The 19,638-nt window shown below is 46.9% G+C and overlaps 2 protein-coding genes and 1 long non-coding RNA gene across 4 annotated transcripts; 1 reads left to right on the plus strand and 2 right to left on the minus strand.

The window, feature by feature from the left end:
- Positions 1-1,018: 1,018 nt before the first annotated feature.
- LOC117845118 (uncharacterized) lies at positions 1,019-11,145 on the minus strand. Its single transcript, XM_034726035.2, has 14 exons — positions 10,485-11,145; positions 8,705-9,746; positions 8,265-8,512; positions 7,962-8,165; positions 7,752-7,850; positions 7,575-7,679; positions 6,220-6,930; positions 3,217-5,395; positions 2,794-3,038; positions 2,495-2,698; positions 2,295-2,390; positions 2,113-2,226; positions 1,615-2,002; positions 1,019-1,504 (listed from the first exon to the last, which is right to left on the minus strand). The coding sequence occupies exons 1-13, from the start codon at positions 10,893-10,895 to the stop codon at positions 1,634-1,636; spliced, it is 6,027 nt and encodes a 2,008-aa protein (XP_034581926.2). The 5' UTR covers positions 10,896-11,145; the 3' UTR covers positions 1,019-1,504; positions 1,615-1,633.
- A 9-nt stretch (positions 11,146-11,154) lies between these two features.
- Positions 11,155-15,855, minus strand: LOC140222040 (uncharacterized). 2 transcript variants are annotated; one of them, XR_011897565.1, is made up of 6 exons: positions 15,517-15,855; positions 15,327-15,418; positions 14,119-15,212; positions 13,813-13,933; positions 11,915-13,725; positions 11,155-11,761 (listed from the first exon to the last, which is right to left on the minus strand). It is a non-coding gene; the product is annotated as an uncharacterized lncRNA (long non-coding RNA). The 2 variants fall into 2 exon arrangements; XR_011897564.1 differs by having other exon boundaries at positions 11,155-13,725; positions 15,517-15,853.
- Positions 11,962-15,582, plus strand: LOC117845119 (uncharacterized). Its single transcript, XM_034726036.2, has 2 exons — positions 11,962-14,707; positions 14,792-15,582. Exons 1-2 carry the CDS (start codon positions 11,962-11,964, stop codon positions 15,151-15,153), a joined length of 3,108 nt encoding a protein of 1,035 aa, XP_034581927.1. The 3' UTR covers positions 15,154-15,582.
- Positions 15,856-19,638: the final 3,783 nt, after the last annotated feature.

Raw genomic sequence — 19,638 nt, forward strand, 5'->3', positions numbered from 1 at the left:
GATTTCAGATTTGTTCCGCTCCTCCAGCGGTTCTCGCGGGAAATATCATTTTGTTCCCGCCATAACGTTTCATGATGGAAAAGTTCCCGCCAACCTGCTTAGCCCGCGCAATTTCATCGCCAAGCTGTGCTATTGGGCCAGGAGGCCCAAAAGGCCAGGCGATGATACTCGCCATCGTTAGCTTTTTTTTCTAGAGAAAATTAGGGCATGCATAAATGTAATGTTTAGACGTGTGTTTAGGTAAGAGAACTATATGCTTACCAAATGGATACGATGCATAAGTTTGCTCTAAGTGCTTAATGTGTAATTAACAAGATAATGGAGCCTATTTAAATGCTAGTTAGCATATGAGTGATTAACTTTATACTCCCTCCCCTCTCTCCAACATATTTTAGTTTTGATAATCGGTATCTCTTTAAATATCTTCAAATTAGCTTTCGAAATATATTATCAATGTGTTCGATTAATTTATGGTCAAAATGGTATCTTGGTGGCCATGTCACTGTTTCTAACAAAACTATTTGAAGACTAGAGGGAGACAAGTCATCAATGGTGTTGTTTAGTCATAATTTGTTATTGGAGTATGCTATATACTCCCTCCGTTCTTACAAATTATAGGTTGTTTTTTACTTTTCTAGGTTCATAGATATCATTACGCATCTAGATATAATGTATATTACGCATCTAAATATAATGTATGTCTAAATCCATAATAATATCTATGAACTTAGAAAAGTCGAAACAAGTTGGAACGGAGGGAGTATAGCCTTGCGCTCACCCTGCTTATTGATGATGCCCGGAGGCTAGAGTAATCAGATAAAAGCTCTGCCGATGTGAGATCTAGATGCATAGCAGGTTTCTAGCTTCTAGGGTTTAATCTAGTCAGCTGCGTATGAACTGAGGCAAAAACACTTATTCAGCCACGAGTAAGGAAAGGATTCTGACCGTTTTCAAGTAGCTGAGGCCGTGACAACCAAGCCTGGAAGGCAACAGAAGCATGACAATTGACAACTGAAGGTACGGTGAGATGGAGGCAAATACTACCATCATCTAGGACCAATTTGAAAGGGCTCCAGCTCCTCCTAAAAGGAGCCTGAGCCGGAGGAGCCACTTTTTTTTAACTCCGGCTTCTCCATATAAAACGGCTCCGGCTCCTCTAGTGCTTTAGGGGTGGAGCTGTTTTTGACCAAATTGTTTGGTAGGGCTTCACTGAAGCCGCAGGAGAAGCTGGAGCTGGAGCCCTGCCAAACCAGCCCCTAGTCAACATCCAGTTTGCATGTTCACCAATAATCAAAACACCTGGTTACCCATTCAGAACCATAACTTTCAGGTACTACCAATTTGCTTGAGTGCATCTTTGGTGAAAATGCCTAGATTCTGACCGTTTCAAAAAGTGATGCATTTCACCAGTCTACAAAAACAGAGAGTGAAGTCTTTGAACATTCTGTGGTCTTCTTTGGTTCTGGATAGGCTTGTCTTGGAAAAAGACACAGGGTTGCACTGTCTGCACAATAATCAACAATAAACATGTTAAGGTCTTGGCAATTACAGAGAGAGGAAACATCAAAAGTGATCCACTTCTAACGTGGCTAACAAATAGTTGAAGTTCAGTACCTGTGGATAGCTGGGAGACCTAATGATTCACGGGTTGGTTCCTCTGCAGATCATCAGTTGACATCCTCCTCCTGTCTTTCACACCACTACTAGCTGGACTCTTCGCGCAGGCCAGATCCTCCTGAAGCTTCCTGTTATTTTCTTCCATTTCCATCATCTTCTTCTTCAGTGTGGCCGCCTCCTCCTCTGCATTCCTTTTAGCCGCATGAGCTAGCCTCAAAGACACCTTGGCAGCTATCTTTCCACGGAGCTCACTGGTGCAGGGCACAGGTCCATAAGTTCGCTTCGTGTCCCTTGTGTCTGGACCGACAATTTTGGCAAAGACATCATCCATAGAACCACTTGCCGAACCTTCTTGCCTCTTGTGTGCTTCTTTGCGAAGGCAAGACTTCAGGGAAAAGTTAATACGTGATGGGTGTAAGTGACAGGTGATTTAAGGAGCAACATGATGAAGCATTTCAAAGTAAGTTTCCTTCTTGAGTGTTTTATCAGACTTACAATTACATCAGCTGTTGTTTGATCAATGGGTCTCCCTTTCCCATCTTTTGGTGTATGAGTCAATATGAATATATCTGTGCGGCTTGGTTCCTCCTTGTTTGGTCGTTTTTGTCTCTGTTGCATGATGAATAACATAATCAAGGCATCTTCTAGGTGAAAACAAAGGAGTAATCTAAACTTACCTCCTCCTCGCGTATCCGCGCATAACTCTTCGACCCTGCTCTATGTTTATGAACAGGTTGCCTTGCTCGCAAAGCTCTACAGCGAGCACTTGCAGCCTATAAAACAACAACACAGTTAAGTAAATAATCCAAACTTGACTCAAAATATTCCTAATTGGTTTTCATATTGTTGACATATTAGATAGAATGTTGAACACTACCTTGGCCTTCTCAGTGCCCCAATATGCTACAAGACATTTCCATTGTTCTTCTGGGACACGAGCATCTCGATCAGCAAGACGTTCCTCATCTGTCTCATGGACATCATACCGTTCATGTTTTAAGGTAGCTCTCCAGTCCTTCCACTTTTTACCCAAAGCTTTCATAGCCCAGATTTCACCAATTGGAGCGATGACAAACTTGAGCTGCACCAACAAACACAGAATGGGGAAAGAGCTAGTGAAAGACCCACGGGAGAACATGTATAATCTTTTCATGGTGGAGGCACAATTATGCTTACGTTAACTAAATGCCACATGACATCCTTGTTTTTCTCCGGAAAACCCCTCCAATCTGTATATGTCAGAGGTGCCAATGTTACATCTCGTGCAATTGTGCCCAGAAAGTAACTCAAGGTGGCTGCCTCGTTTCCAATAGGTTGACCGAGATCATTCAAGGACACCGGAATCCTGACACCCTCAGGCATAGTCCAGATTTTGAGGCACAATGTAGAACCACGACCGCGTCTTCTCTTTTCCTTGCCACCTACAAAAGGAGAGATGAGCTATACAACCGATGATGACCTCTTAATTCACTCACATGTCCCAACTTTTTCTAGCTACTTAAAATCTATGTATAAGAATTCATCAGTTTCTTCTAGAGTCAGCTCATCAGCCATTGATATTAAACAGCCAACAACACAGGAAAATTGTAAACACCTTACCGGCATGCAAGTAACTAGAAGGGCTCTGATGTATGAGGCGCGGCTCAAGCCATACATTAGAATTCCTTTCAAGAGCCCTCCTAACCTCTGGAGGGTATACTTTACTGTAATAACGCGCAAAACTCTCAGGATCAGACATGTCAGGAATTGAAGAAGCAGACTGCATGGTAACACTGTCTGCTTCATTTGAGCTTCTTTGAGGTGTATCATGCTGAGGCTGTAAACTAGAGGAACTATCATCACTAGCTCGGCCAATGTCTAGAGAGTTAGAAATACTTGGAGAGGCAGCCTGACTTTCCTCAGAATCACTTTCTGGAGATTCATAGTATGTAGTGGCAGCTGATTGTTTGGCTAAACGCTTACTACGCCTATGCTCAATCCCTTCATTTAAAGAAGACACCAGATTTCTCTTCATGCTCTTATGAGTCAATTTTGCACTCAGTTGTCCCATGTCAGGTTCGTCCTGATGCATCGGGATGTTATCATCAGAATGTTCTGGCTCCTGTTCAATAGGGCTAAGCAGTTTAGGAGACCCTGCCTTTCCCTGTCTCTGATAAATTAAGGTGGATTCAACTTCAGTTCTTGTTTTGTCCATGCCATGCTCTTCGATGACCTCATTAAGAGACTCCAGATATGGATCTGAAGCAGGCAATGCAGCTACATTAAAAGGTTCTGACTCAGTAGAGTGTAACTGAGGCATCTTGAGCTGAGGGGATGAACCAGGGCAGAGATTGGCAATGATCCCATCTATATCTGGAAGGTCAGATCGATTTTGATATGGAGAAGCAACCTGCTGTTCTGGAGGATAAGTTTCTAATGGCCCAGTGTCAACTACAGCATTTGACTCGGGGGTTAAACGTTTACTACGCCTAAGCTGCAGCCTGTTGTTTGAAGCTGCCGTCAATAGCTTCTTCCTCTTTTGAGTTCGTCGAGGAGCCTGCTTCCCCAAATCTGGTTCAATATGTTGTGTCTGGGTATCATATACTGAAGGTGCATGTCCCTGTTCTTCAAAAATGAGTTGTTCAGCAGGGATAGTCCATTTTTGCTCATTACAAGTTGAACCAGGTTCAGCTCTAGTTCCAATTTTTTTATTTCCATGCCGAATGACACCACTATTTGGAGGCTCAACATGCTCCTGTGCTTTATTAGAAATATAATATGCAGGCTGTTCTTCTGCCTCATGCATTGCCTGCTTCAAGGGCTCTACATATCTATCTTCCATATTACTGTTTCTACAACCAGTTAAGTGCTCACTTTGCCTATTGTTGTGCTTTGCAACACTACCATTTGTTTTCTGCAAGCATTCTTCCCCTCCATAAGTGGCATGACACATATGTTCTATCATTTGATCTGAATGATCTGCTACAGTGTGTTCTGCATGAGCCCTATTATCAACATGCTGCTTTGGCATCAGATGTGTGGCCTTGTTCACTACGTCTATCTGTCTTTCCTTTGACCTAATAGCTTCATGGCTAACTGAGTGTCCAGTTATGCAATTGCCATCCCTTGCGCTGATCCTATCACTCGGCTGCATATGCACATTGTCCCCATGATTGACAGGATCTATTTGAGACTCTTGCAAATAAATCACCTGATCCTGATACGGGACTGTAGCATACTCTGCACATATAATGCTACGGGAAGAATACTTTTGTACGTCCTGTGTGGTCTGATTCGATGCTGGAGCCTGCCTCTTCTCCACAGTCACAGATTCAGGGTCAATAGCGGTACCGTTTACCTGGTTGGTGTGCCTTACAGCAGTTGTTTCCTTAATCAGCCCAACATGCCCCACAAATTTGCAAACTGCATGATTAAGAGATTCATTATGTGCCTCCCGGACATGAATTGTATGCTCTGGATGTTCGGCGTGAACTGAATAATTGGACTGCTGCGAGTGCACCTGATATGTGACATGATTTAGAGCTTCCACCTGCCTCCTCTTTGCACCAAAAGTTCTAGAAGCAACTGAAAATCCGCTCCTGTGGTAGTGCCTTGCATTAATCTCGTTTGACACTTCAGTATCTATATCATCTCTGCCAGTATGAGCATCAGGATACTCCGAAAGTGCCTCTGTATTTCGACATCTTATCTGTGATCGCTCTACATGAACCAGTCGATTATTTGGATATCCTTGAATATGTCCTACACGAACTGCAGAATCAGGATATTCTTGCTGTACCTGCACACCGCGATAAAAACAAAGCAAAAATAAGAAGCACAGTGTCTCAGAAAAAGAGTACAGTCATTCTTGACTTTTCTGTCTCTGATGCAAACATTAACTATGGTTGCTTAACATGAAGTGCTAGCAACAATTATAGTCATATATTGAAGTGCTAGCAGTGATGATAGATATATTTAGCAAGATAATCTAGTAACACAAATTTTAGTTATGTAGTCAATTTACATGCTTTAGCGTATATCGATGGTCAAAACAAGGTCATCAGGTTTATCTTTACCCTCTCCACACACTGGGAACATAGCCAGAGTATAAAGCAAGTTCTAATGTTGGGAGAAAACCATGCGTCATGGATAAAGACACTGAGCTTCACATTATGAAATGCAAGGTATCCAGCAAACCTAACAACCCAAATCAAAAGAAATAGTATATGCAACAGGAGCTGCGTTATCATATGGTTGACTGCAAAATACATTGCATCTCAGAATTTAGTACTACTCCAATGGAACACCAAAAATAAAAAAAATAAAAAAACTTGAAATTGGTGCAACTACATCCTCAGACACGTCCTAGTAGATCAAAAGGAGTCAAAGAGGCTAGCTGCATTTGGCCATTTGTTCACCTGATTTCTGAAAATTTTCCAAGGGCCTCAATGTCCACCGGAGAGCACAAAATTGGTGCCCCGGAAGTTATAAGCCAACTCGGCCACACCACATTAGCAGATTCTAACTAGACACGATGGCGAGTGGGAGCACAATCGTGCAGCTAATCTAGAGATCCAGCGGGGACGAAGCGCGAGGCGCAGGAATGAAAAACATCGGGGGCACCTCTCGGGCCTGGAAGGACGCCGGCAGCGAGACCGGCACGAGCGGCGGCGCGGCGGTGGCCGCGAGGTACCGCCGGAGCCGCGCGGCGTCGACGGCGAGCTCGGCGCCGCAGACCGGGCACCCGCACCGCGCGAGACCCGGCGGCACGCTCAGCAGCGCCCCGCAGGCCCCGCACGGCAGCCTCGCGCCCGCGGGGGGAGGCGCCGCCCGCGCCGGCGCCGGCGCGGGCGGGATGGGAACCGCGCGGCGCCGCCGTGGCGGCGGCATGAGCTCCGGCGGGAGCGCCTGCGGCGTGGCGCAGTCCGGGCAGGCGAACTCCGTCAGCCCGCGCTCCACCTCCAGCGTCTCCCCGCACCCCGCGCACCGCACCTCCAGCAGGCCCTCCTCCTCCGCCGGCGAAGCCATCCGCGGACCGCGGCCTCGGGGCGAGCCGTGAGGTGTGGTTTTTTTTTTTTTTCTCGCGGCGAAATGGCAATGCACGACGCGTGAGAGCTGCTGCCGCCTGCCGGTGACTAAAAAAAGAAATAAAAAATGAGATGAAAAATTCAAGCGAAAAATATAAATGTGCCAGGCACGGCCCAATTTGTCACCCTGTGGGCGAGCACGCCGCGGCCTGGTTCGCCAGGCCCGGCCCGGTTCATAACCCATGGCATGGCCCGTGCCATGGCGGATCCGCTTCCGGCCACACGGCCATGCTGTCACTCTGTCAGTTTAGCCAGCACTACATAGGACCAGAAGAGCGTCGCGCCGTCGTCACAGAATCAGAAGCAGATAGTATAGATTGCCAGGCCATTTTTTTCAGGCTTTTAATACATGGCAACCCCCTAATTTTATGGTACTTTGCAGGTTGCACCAAAAACAAGTTTGCAACAGCGGTTAACTGCAGATGCAGTAAATGCTAGATGTCACCTAATCAACTACTGGTAATCACAGTAACTACAGAACGTCACTAGTTAGCTAGTGAACATTGCATAGAGCCTAGATTGTCATGGAGCTACATCTATACGATCCCTAGTCCCAAGATACAAATCACAGTCAACGGGCCATAGGTGATAAGGTGAAGCACAACAGCAAAGCCACCAAAATGCAGGGGTCCTGGTAGAGTGAAGCTACAAAACAAAGCAGAGGTTACTCGTCTTGGTACATTCAGAGTTGTTCGTCAGTTCTGGGTAATCTTTGCGTTGGCTTCCTGTTATTTTCTTCCATTTCCAGCATCTTCCAAAGTGCGGTGGATGCTAAAGCCCTTTAGTTCAGCCTCTTGAGCTTGCCTCAGACACCTTAGCAGCTGCCTTTCCACAAAGCTCACTGGTGGAGAGCACACGTCCATAACCAAAAGGTCACTGGTCTGGACTGACGACTTCTGCAGAGACATCGTCCATAGACACGGGTCTGCCTTCCCGATCTTCGGGTATGGATGTAGCTGTGACGCTTGGTTCCGCCATGTTTGCACGCTTCTGCCTCTGTTTCATGACGATTAACAAAATCAAGGCAACCCCCTAGGTGAAAACAAAGGATTTTTTGTCCAAACTTACCTCTTCCTCCTGTATCCGTGCGTAACTCTTTGATCCAAGTCTAGGATGATTACGACAAGGATGTTGTTCCTGAGAAGCTTTACATCGAGCACTTAGAGCCTATAAAGCAACAACAGCTAAGCAAATAGTCCAAAACATATTGTCAAGATTTGAATATTCGTAATCAGTTTTTATGTTCGTGACAGATTCAATATAATGTTCGACACTAACCTTGGCCTTCTCAGTGCCCCAATATGCCACAAGGAGTTTCCATTGTTCTTCCGGGACACGGAAATCCCGATCGGCAAGACGTTCCACATCTGTCTCATGGGCATCGTATCGTTCATGTTTTAAGACAACTTTCCAGTCCTTCCACTTTTTTCCCAAAGCACTCATAGACCATATTTGACCAATTGGTGGGAGGACAAACTTGTGCTGCACCAACCATAAGAGGATGGGGAAATTACAAATTAAAGATCCATGGGAAGATATACATCATCTTTTTCAGGGTAATAAAGGCACAGTTATACTTACATTAACTAAATGCATCATTGCTTGCTTGTTTTTCTCCGGAAAGAACCTCCAATCTGTGTATGTCAGAGGTGCCACTGTTCCATCACGTGCTATTTGTCCTAGAAAGCTACTCAAGGTGCGTGCTTCGTCTCCGATAGGTTGACCTAGATCATTGAAGGACACTCGAATCCTTACACCCTCAGGCATGGTCCAGACTTTAAGGCAGAGATTAGGACCACGATCGCCGCGTTTTCTCTTTTCCTTGCCACCTGCAAAAACCAATAATGATTTAATGAACTCAATAACTGATAGGTGATCTTTGAATTTGCTCGCATGTCACAACTCTTTATATCTAAATAAAATCTATTGCATAAGAATATCATCAGTTTCTTTTCGAGTCAGCTCATCGTCCATTAAGATATTGAACAGCCAACACCACAAGAAATTGTAATACACCTTACCTGCTTGACCTAAAATAGAATTCCTTTCAAGAGCTCTTCTAACCTCTGGAGGGTATGTTTTACTGTAATAACGTGCAAAACTTTCAGGATCAGACACGTCAGGAATTGAAGCAGACTTTGTTGTTGCATGCGGATTGTCTGCCTCATTGGATCTTCTATGAGGCTTATTGTGCTGAGGCAATGAACTAGAGGAAATATCATTGCTGACCCCATCAATGTCCTGAAAATCAGATATAGTTCGACTTGGAGAAACAGCCTCATTTTCCTCAGATTCATTTTCAGTAGATTCGTAGTATGTAGTGGCAGCTGATTGTTTGGCCAAACGCTTACTACGCCTATGCCTTAACCCTTTATTTGAAGATGTCAAATTCCTCTTTGTGCTCTTACGAGCCAATCTTGCAGTCACCTGGTGGCCCACCTCAGCTTCATCCTGCTCTGCCTGAATGTTATCACTGGAGTGTTCTGGGTCTTGTTCAATGGGACTAGGCAGTTTTGGAGGACTGGTCTTTTGCAGTCTGTCCCGTGTGATCTGTTTCAAAGTTTGAACCTGCCTCTTCTCCACACTTACGACTTTGGGGCCAATAGCGGTACCAGTTACCTGGTTGGTGTGCCTTCCCACAGGTTTCTCCTTAATCAGCTCAACATGCCCCAGACCTCTGTGAATTCCATGATTAGCAGACTCATTTTGTGTCTCACCAACATGAATCGTATGGTCTGATGGATGTTCTGCATGAACTGAATGATCGGATTGCTGTGCATGTGCCTGGCATGTGACATAGTTCAGAGTTTCAAGTTGTCTCACCTTTGCACCAACAGTTCTAGAAGCAACCGGGAATCCATTCCTATGGCAGGGCATTTCATTAATCTCATTCGACATTTCAGTATCTATATCATCACTATCAGTACCAGCATCAGGAAACTCCACAAGTGCCTGCGTATTTTGACGTCTAGCCTGTGATCGCTCTAAATGGCCCAGTTGATTACTTGTATGCCCTTGAATATGTCCCACACGAACTGCAGAATCAGAATAGTGTTGCCCTCCCTGTATCGCAGTAAAAGCAAACCAAAATTAAGAAGTGCAATGTCTCAGAAAAAAGAGGTCAGTTATATTTGATTTTTCAGTCTCTGATGCAAACACCGATTATGGTTGCTTAACAGGATGTGCTAGCAATAATGGTAGACAGAAGTATATAGCAGGAAAATATAGTGACAAAATTTTAGTTATTCAGTCAAATCTAGTGACATACTTTTACATATATTGCTGAGAAAAGTTAAAAAATGATTAAAAGATCATCTTGTTTATCTTTTCACTCTCCTCACACTGGAAACATAGCCAGAACAGAGAAAGTTGTAATATTGGGGATAAAAACCTGTTGCAATTCATGAATCTAGACTCTGAGTCTCAGAGCTTCTTATAGTGAAAATTGCAAGGTACAACAAAAATACCTTGACCATTGGTGATACTACATTCCCCTGCACCGACTAGTATCTCAACAGGGATAGGAGGCTAGGTGCATTTGGCCATTTCTTTCCCCAATTTGGGCAACAGCATAACCGCAGGAGCTGCTCCTACATTTCTGAAACGGAGCCTCAATTTCAAGGGACTAGCACTAAATTAGCACCGTGAAGGCTACAAGCAACATTGTCCAGACAGGATTACCTATTCTATTGGACGAGGTAGCAAGTGCAAGCACAGTAGCGTAGTTAATCTAGAGATCCAGCGGGGGAGGAGGAAGCCTGAAGCCCAGGACGGCAGGAATGGGACATTTTCGCATAATACCTCCAGGGCCCGGAAGACCGGCGGCAGCGAGACCGGCACGAGCGGCGCGGCGGCGGTGGAGAGGAGGTACTGGCGGAGGCGCGCGGGGTCGACGGCGAGCTCGGCGCCGCAGACCGGGCAGCCGCAGCGCGCGAGCCCCGGCGGCACGGCGAGCATCGACCCGCAGGACCCGCACGGCAGCCTCGCCGCGGGCGAAGGGGGAGGCACCGGCGCCAGCGCGGGAGGGATGGGCAGCGCGCGGCGGCGCCTCGGCGGCGGCGGCATGAGCTCCGGCGGGAGCGCCTGCGGCGTTGAGCAGTCCGGGCAGATGAACTCCGTGAGCCCGCGCTCCACCTCCAGCGTCTCCCCGCACCCCGCGCACCGCACCTCCAGGAGGTCCTCCTCCCCCGCGGCTGCCGGCGGCGGCGCCATCCTCCGCTCCGCGGCCTCGCGGCTGGGTGGATAAGGGTTCACTCGCGGCGGTTCGCTCGAGTCGATGCGGCCGGGCCACGACACGAAGCGTTAAGCGGGTGGCATGGGCGAGGCGTGAGACGGTGAGTCGCGGACGGCTGCGCGCGTTTCTCCGCTTTCCCGCCGGTTGGAGGAAAGGACAGCCGGTTCATGTTCCTGGGCTTTTACAGTGTTTTTCCTCCGCTGGATCGGACATGATATGATGCATATCCTGAACAGGAAAACACAAAGGATTCTTACAGACATGTTGCCAAGCGATAAAGTATAAAAGGTTTGAATGTCGTTGTTCAGGTCCCCCATTTTTTTTGTCTAAAAAACTATAGATTCACTAAATTTTGTAGCTCAAATGCAGGAGCTTAACGGGAAAAACAGATATTTCTGTAGTATGTGATTCAGTTCATAGCATTGATAGCACATATTAGGGTGTAATCTTGACACCAAGTCGCTGCTATGCGAATCTCCGTGCTCCGATCACACCTGATATCACTCTCAGTCCCAGCTGGCTGGCATGAAAATGTTGAATTGTCAGCAACTTTTGCAAGCATGGAAAGTTCTGCAGGCTGAAGAATTGCCATTGGTCGCTTCAAAAGCAGTGTGTTCTGCAAACTGATGCTGTATGCACAGCTTTCTCCAAACGGGGCCATATCCTCTTTAGTGACGGAGGAGCATCGCAGAATTTCTTTCACGTTAGAAAGAGATTGCAAACGTTCTGCGATGCTGTACAGGGACGACGCACCTTGACCAAATGAAATGAAGGACAAGATCCTTGTTCTTCCAACTGCTACCAAGCTATCAGATGCGGGGTACACAATAAGAGGATCTGGACTCTGAAAGGTGAAAAAGAAAAGGCGTAGCAAACAGGGCCAATAAAAATCTAGCTTTTAAAAGTCATCAATGAAAACCGAAGCAACAGAAGCTCAACTAAGTCAGAGAAGGAAGGCTCCAAATTTGACTAATTGAAACACGCCATCACTACTTACGTGGTGTAATTGTTCACCTTCACGTACCAACCACCAAGCTCAGAACAATGGGGGTCTTGAGCTGGCTTCCGTCTCTCATGGCCATCCTGATCATAATCCCCACGGTGAGCGCCAGCGATGAGGCTGTGCTGCTAGCTCTGAAAGCGCAGGTTGCCGCCGGTGGCTCTGGCTCCGGCACGCTGGCCTCCTGGAACGGCAGCGCCAACTTCTGCAGCTGGGAAGGCGTGACCTGCAGCCGCCGGAGACCAGAGCGGGTGACGGCACTCAACTTGTACGGAAGCGGGCTCTACGGAGCACTCTCCCCAGCTGTTGGGAATCTGACTTTCCTGCAGACGCTCAACCTGAGCTCCAATGGGCTGTACGGCGAGATTCCAGCAAGCCTCGGTGGCCTACGGCGTCTCCAGAAACTCGACCTTAGTGACAACTCGTTCTCCGGCACCTTCCCTGCTAACCTCAGCTCCTGCATCAGCATGAGGATCATGGTACTACACGACAATAGGCTTAGCGGTCGCATTCCAGCTGAGCTCGGTGAGACGATGGTGTCCCTGCAAGCAATCTCGCTGAGGAACAACAGCTTCACAGGCCCCATCCCAGCATCACTAGCCAATCTGTCTCGTTTACAGTACCTCAGTCTCTCCAGCAACCAGCTCGACGGCTCAATACCACCAGGGCTCGGCAGCATTCAGAGCATGTGGCGCCTCGACCTCTCTACAAACAACCTCTCCGGTGTGCTTCCACTCTCTCTGTACAACTTGTCATCAATGGCCAGCTTTCAGGTAGGGGGAAATCTGCTGCATGGAAGCATTCCTGCTGATATTGGCAACAAGTTCCCTGGCATGCAAATCTTAAGCCTGTCCAACAACAACTTCACCGGAACAATCCCTTCGTCAATATCCAACCTCTCCGATCTCACAACACTTCTTCTCGGAGGAAATAGATTGAGCGGGTATGTGCCTGCTACTTTGGGGAGGTTGCAAGCTCTGCAGGAGTTGTACTTGACTGGAAACATGCTTAAAGCAAATGACAAGGAGGGATGGGGATTTATCAGTTCTTTGGCGAACTGCAGCCAGCTACGGTGGTTATTACTTGATGACAACTCCTTCGAAGGACACTTACCAGGTTCAATCTCAAACCTCTCAAGTACTCTCCAGAAACTATACTTGAATGACAGTAGGATCTCTGGGAGCATCCCTGCAGACATCAGGAATCTTGTCGGCCTAAACTTACTGTTGATGGTGAATACTTCCATGTCAGGAGTGATTCCAGAGAGCATAGGGAAACTAGAAAACTTGGTTGACCTTGGCCTATATAGTAGTGGATTATCAGGTCTCATACCACCATCTATTGGAAATCTCACCAAATTAACCAGGTTCCTTGCATTTTACAACAATTTGGAAGGACCAATACCAGAAAGTCTTGGGAAGCTGAAGAATCTATTTATTCTTGATTTGTCAACAAATTACTACCTAAATGGTTCAATACCCAAGGCAATTTTGAAGCCTTCGCTTTCATATTACTTAGATTTATCATACAATTCTCTGTCAGGACCCCTTCCATCAGAAATTGGTACCATGATCAACCTCAACCAATTGATCCTGTCAGGAAACCAGTTGTCTGGCCAAATACCAAATAGCATCGGAAATTGCATAGTTTTAGAAAAACTGCTGCTGGACAAGAACATGTTTGAAGGAAGCATACCTCAATCTCTGAAAAACTTGAAAGGACTGACTGTATTGAATCTGACAATGAACAATTTGTCTGGTGGGATCCCAGATGCCATCGGTAATATTGGATATCTGCAACAGTTGTACCTAGCACACAACAATTTGTCAGGGCCAATCCCAGAAGTTCTAGAGAATTTGACATCACTATCTATATTGGACGTATCTTTCAATAACCTGCAAGGCAAGGTGCCAGATGGAGGTGCTTTCAGAAACCTATCTTACAAATCAGTCGCTGGAAATACTGAGTTGTGCAGCGGAGCACCTCAACTTCACTTGGCACCTTGCTCTACAAGACCTATAAAAAAGAGCAGAAAAAAGAAGTTCAAGTCTCTTACAATTTCTGTCCTAACAACTGTAGCAGTCTTATTGTCATTTTCAGTAATTCTTTTTGTTTGGATGCTCCGTAAAAAGCTCAAACAAAATCAGAAGGAAAGAGTGCAATCTCCAATTGCTGATGAGCAATATGAAAGAATTCCATACCTTGCATTATCCCGAGGAACTGATGGGTTTTCAGAAGCAAACTTGCTCGGAAGTGGCAGATATGGTGTTGTTTATAAGTGTGTTTTTGACAATGAGGATAAAACCTTCGCTGTCAAGGTCTTTAACCTTTCTCAGTCTGGATCTTCCAAGAGTTTTGAGGTGGAATGTGAGGCCATGAGAAGGATACGACACCGTCGTCTCATAAAGATCATTACTTGTTGCTCGAGCTTTGACCTCCAAGGTCAAGAGTTTAAGGCATTGGTTTTTGAGTTTATGCCTAATGGTAGCCTAGATGTTTGGCTTCATCCAAAATTTCATAAATTCGCTACAAGCAGAACACTCAGCCTTGCCCAGAGGCTTGATATTGCTGCTGATATCATTGCTGCAGTAGAATATCTTCACAACAGCTGTCAACCACCAGTAATCCATTGCGATCTTAAACCAAGCAACATCCTTCTTGCTGAAGACATGAGTGCTCGAGTTGGAGACTTTGGCATATCAAAATTCCTGCCGGAAAATACAAGCAGGAGGATGCAAAATTCATATAGCATAACTGGAATAAGAGGCTCCATTGGCTATGTTGCTCCAGGTGACTCAAGTTCTATATAAGTTCTTTTGTATTTTGCAAACAAATATGACATGCTAACCAACATTTTATTTTGCTCATCTGTAGAGTATGGTGAAGGCTCTGCAATCTCAACAGCTGGTGATATCTATAGTCTTGGCGTATTGCTGCTTGAGATATTCACTGGAAGGAGCCCAACAGATGACATGTTCAGAGATTCACTAGGTCTGCATAAGTTTACCGAGGATGCTCTTCCTGATAGAACCTTGGAGATAGTGGACTCAACAATCTGGCTGCACATAGAACCCAAGGATAGCATTACAAGACGTGGAGTCCAGGAGTGCTTGATCTCTGTCTTCAGGCTGGGCCTATCCTGCTCGAAGCAACAGCCTCGGGAGCGACCATCGATAAGAGATGTAGCAGCAGAGATGCATGCAATCCGAGATGCATACCTAATGTTTGGCAATTAGATTCCAGGGGAATACGAGACAACAGAGCTGCTTCGATCAACAAGCTGGTAGAAATAACCCTGAAATAGACAAAAATAAAATCCAAACATGCTGTTTCAGGTTAAAAACTGCTCCAAGAGCTATGTTTCTTTATGTTATGGAGCCGGTATCAGATAATGTACAGCAGATTTCACCTCAGGTTATCAGCCTGAAGTTCCAGTTCTGCAATAGCTACTTGGCTCGTAGCCTGGTACGAATTCTGAAGGATCCATAAACCTGATGAAATCTGGCAGTGCGACGACCATAAGTACACAAGCAGGATGAAGTCATTGAATTCAAGCGAACAGCGGAACAGTAGTCAGTAGACACGATTCAGAATCTCACTTGTCATAGTGCCCACAGCCCACATGGGAAAACACCGAGGAAAATGGAGCGATACTTATTCCTGAAGTGTAATCTCACGTTTCCAGTCACTACAGCTGAATGCTGCGAACTACTACCAACAAGGTTAGCCTTCGACGGCGAGATCGGCGCCGCAGGACCGGGCAGCCGCAGCGCCCGAGCCCAGGCGGCACGCTCAGCGCATCCCCCCGCAGGCCCCGCACCTCGCCGCGGGGAGGAGGCGCTGCGCCGGGCCGGAAGGAGGGGCGGCGGCGGCGGCGGCGGCGGTAACGCGTGTTTTTTTTTTTTTTAGGGGGGGCGGGGAGGAGGGGGTTAACGCGTGAGTGGTAGTGGTAGTGGCAGCGAGCAAGCGCAGCGCGGTTGTCGCTGCAACTGGGCCGGCTCATCCGGTCCGCTCGTCCGGAGGGGCCGGATCGGCTTGCTAAAACCGCCCCGGATTTTTTTTGGCCACCATTGTGTTTTCCGCTTTTCCAACCGATAAATGGTCATCTCCAAAGAACGAAATAGGGCGGGAAATCTCTCTTCTTACTGATACACGTCATCACCGTCTATTTGGAGCTCCTGTCAATTTTCAGCAATCCCATATCCTGAACGGCCCATCTCCTGAACAGCACTGCTTCTTTTAGACTAAGCCCGCTATAGCTAGATCTCTCGGAAACACCCTACTCCGGTTAAGGCATTGTGGTACAGTCGGAGGGATAAAAATCACTTTCCTCTTCGCATCCGGCCCCTCCTCACAGCCGCAGCGGTTGCTGCCTCCCTCCTTGCAGCTGCGCCCACGTAGACAGCGAGGGTGAGGCAATGCCTAGGCAAGCACGGTGGAAGCCTCCGCATCTCCTGCCGCTATATCGACGCAAGGGGTGTGCATGGGTGGGTTTGGACAGATCTTGTTCAAATTTCAATCCACCCATGATGGAATCGTTTAGATGGTTTTGGATTGGGTGGCTCTCTCGTGGGTTACATGAGTAACATTTAAGTTAGATATAGACAGTAACAGGTAACAGCCGGTGGCATATTGCTTTTATCTTCACGCTTGCCGGGCCGGTTGCACGCCACCGCCGCTGCTGTCACCGCGCGCATGGCTGCTAATTGTTGCATGTTGCCGTGGTCGAGCCTCCGCTCCACCACCGGAACCACGAATTACATTGGCGGCCTAAAATCGTCAAGGTAAAGCAAAGCCTGTCAAGCATAGAGAGCCAATAAAACTAATATACTTGGCAGCTATAATTATTTCTTTGGCCATTTAGCCGTCAAGGTAACGTCCAAAATTTCAATGCGCCATGCGTCATGGAAAGGGTACACCCGCCAAGTAAACATCTTTTCTTAGATGCCGTCCTTTTCCTTGGCTGCTTTCGACTGCCAAGTAAGCTCCTTTTCTTGATTGCCGTTGACAGCCAAATAAACTCTTTTCCTTGAATTCCTTCGACTGCCAAGAAAGCTCCTTTCCTTGGCTGCCTTCGCCAAAGAAGCTTCTTTTCTTAGCTACTTTGGGCAGTGTTGGTGTTTTATACCCGGCAACCTACCAAGGGAGTACCCGAGGTAGTCGATTTGTCGGTGGGGGATCACCAGACCTGGAACTCGAAGGTAAAAGGGAGGACACAAGACACGGATTTATACAGGTTTGGGCCGCCGGAGTAGCGTAATACCCTACGTCTTGTTGTGTATTGCGCCCTGCGCTTGGGTATTGAGTAGCCTAGTTATTGGCTATCAATGATGGTTCTACCGATCTAGGTACCCCTGCCCTCCTTTATATACTCCAGGGGGCAGTATTACTAGTCGGTTTACAAGGAGGAGTCCTAGTAGGATTGCGTGGAATCCTAGTAGGAGTCCATCTTCTTCCTTCCTTGCGAGTACTGGGGATCTATCCCCGACAAGCTCCCGAGCGCTTCATAGCCGAATGCAGCAGTCTTCGAGTACTTTTAAAATCCTCGGCAACTAGTTTTGGTACTCTTCGAGTACTTTATTTGGCTGAATCTTCAAAGTTTCTCAAAGCTGCCATGAGGCTATGGTGTGCTCAATGATCATGTTGATATTGTAGTCTTCATATATGGAGGGCGGCGAAAGTTGCACTCCATATGGAGTAGCCCCCGAGCCTTAGATTGAATCGTAGAATCAGACTGAGGGTCAAAATCTTGAATCTTCTTTCAGCTTGAAAAAATCTTAGGCGGTAGCTTATCAGCTCCCGAGCCTTGAATTGATTGAATAATCACCTTGAATCTTCACTCAAGTCATCATCCGTGTAGTCTTGCGACGTCAGCCCCCGAGCTTATGCGCCAGGTGAGCCGTAGGAGCCACGTCGAGTAATTGGTGCTTAGCCCCCAAGCTTGGAAGCTAGCTGAGCCATTGGAGATATCCCGAGTAGTAAGTGGTGCTTAGCCCCCGAGTTCGGGAACTAGCGGATCCACCAGAAGTACGTCCTAGTACTGATTGGTGCTTAGCCCCCGAGTTTGGGAACTAGTCTGTGCCTTTGGAGGTACACTTAGCGTCTTAGAGCGTCGTCACCGAAGTTTGATTTGAAATAAAAGATGCGTATATTATGTAGCATATTTGTAGAATATTGAACTTACTGAAATTTATTCAGTGATCAATAAAAATATTGTGTCATGCTCTTATTTCGGCTATATCTCTCCCGAGTAGTTAGCCTGTTACGTTTAGACTCTCGGTCCCTATTTAGCCGCAGCCACTGCGTGTGTGAGATCTGTCTCGTATACGTGTACGGGCACTGCCATTTGCACAGCTGAGATTTTTGTCTCGTGTATGTGTGTTGGCACTTAGGCGTGACAGGTGCGCCTGAGGCTTTCATGAATTAAGGCATTTTCTGCTCAAGGAGATTATCAATGGCTAAGAGAAGATAAAAGTAGTCAGCATTATGACAAAAAGAGAGCGCTGTTGTGCTTAAGAGTTTACTGCCCTCCGGCGAGTAGTCGGCAAAGTGTAGCTCTAGAGGGTAATTCCCGTCGAGAGACGTACACAAAAAGATAGTCGGCGTAGTCGGCGTGTTGCCTTGCATGCGGTGAACAAGCCCAAAAATAATTAGAAAAATAACTTAGCTTGATTCGTGGACGATTGTGGACGAAGCCGTGACGGTCGTTGATAAAACCACGATGGTTGTTGATGAAGCTGACTAGTCGGAGTTGATTCCAACTAGTTGTCAACGATGTGAAATTTGCCCCGACTAATTTTTTAGTCGAGACGAGGAGTCAAAGTAGATCGTCCTCGACTAGTTTTGTAGTCAAGACGAGTAGACAAAGTAGTCGTTGGCGACTCGATACGGATGAACAGGTAGTCGAGGTTGTCGTCGATGAAGCCACGATGGTTGTTGGTGAAGTCGGCTAGTCGGAGTCGATTCCGACTAGTTGTTGACGATGCGAGGCCTGCCTCGACTAGCTTTCTAGTCGAGACGAGTAGTCGGAGTAGTCGTTGGCGCGTATCATAGTGAAGTTGAAGTAGTCGTCAGTGAGTTTCACGACATAGTTGGAGTAGTCGCCCGTCCTCGACTAGCCTTGTAGTCGAAGGAGTAGTTGAAATAGACCGTCCTCAACAAGTAGTCGAAGTAGTCCGTTCTTGACTAGTTTTGTAGTCGAAGCGAGTAGTCGAAGTAATTGTTGGTGAGTTGATAGAGCCATGTGCAATTGAGTCGTAGTGCCCTGTACGTCTTCGATGTACATCAAGCGAAGATCTTGTTGCTTAATTTCACAAATTTGCTTTCACGGAAAAGGATGAGCCGCATGGGACAGCTATCTCTGCCTCGATCCGCACGTGGGTGTAACAGACGTTTATTCACAAGGCTCTGTAATGTGCCGTGATGTTGGAGTATTTCTCTGACAGGGGGCAGAGCACATTGCGTGCAATGCTTGAGTAGTTCTGCATGTGCCGTGATTTTGGAATCTGACGGGATAGATGCAATTTGGAAACCAATTGGAATCGGAATCCGACCATGAGACGATCTCGCTGCCGCGGCACAATTCAGAGCCGTACTCCACCTTGGACCACGAGTGAAAGAATTGCATTGGCTAGCTGATCGATTTGGATGCGGAGTCCAGGTAGTTGATTTCATGGCCGCGCGACGAATCCAGACGAAGCCCACGGCGAGGCCGGCGGTGT

The sequence above is a fragment of the Setaria viridis genome, chromosome 2 (genome assembly GCF_005286985.2).
Source record: "Setaria viridis chromosome 2, Setaria_viridis_v4.0, whole genome shotgun sequence".
NCBI classification, from domain to species: Eukaryota; Viridiplantae; Streptophyta; class Magnoliopsida; order Poales; family Poaceae; genus Setaria; species Setaria viridis.

Bases quoted from the DNA above. Each gene is read 5' to 3' on its own strand.
- LOC117845118 (XM_034726035.2), bottom strand. From the start codon at position 10,895: ATGGCGCCGCCGCCGGCAGCCGCGGGGGAGGAGGACCTCCTGGAGGTG. The intron at 8,166-8,264 runs GTAAGTATAACT...TGGTTGGTGCAG, and splicing joins CAATGATGCATTTAGTTAAT to CACAAGTTTGTCCTCCCACC. The intron at 3,039-3,216 runs GTAAGGTGTTTA...CTCCTTTTGTAG, and splicing joins TTCTAGTTACTTGCATGCCG to GTGGCAAGGAAAAGAGAAGA.
- LOC117845119 (XM_034726036.2), top strand. From the start codon at position 11,962: ATGGGGGTCTTGAGCTGGCTTCCGTCTCTCATGGCCATCCTGATCATA. The intron at 14,708-14,791 runs GTGACTCAAGTT...GCTCATCTGTAG, and splicing joins CATTGGCTATGTTGCTCCAG to AGTATGGTGAAGGCTCTGCA.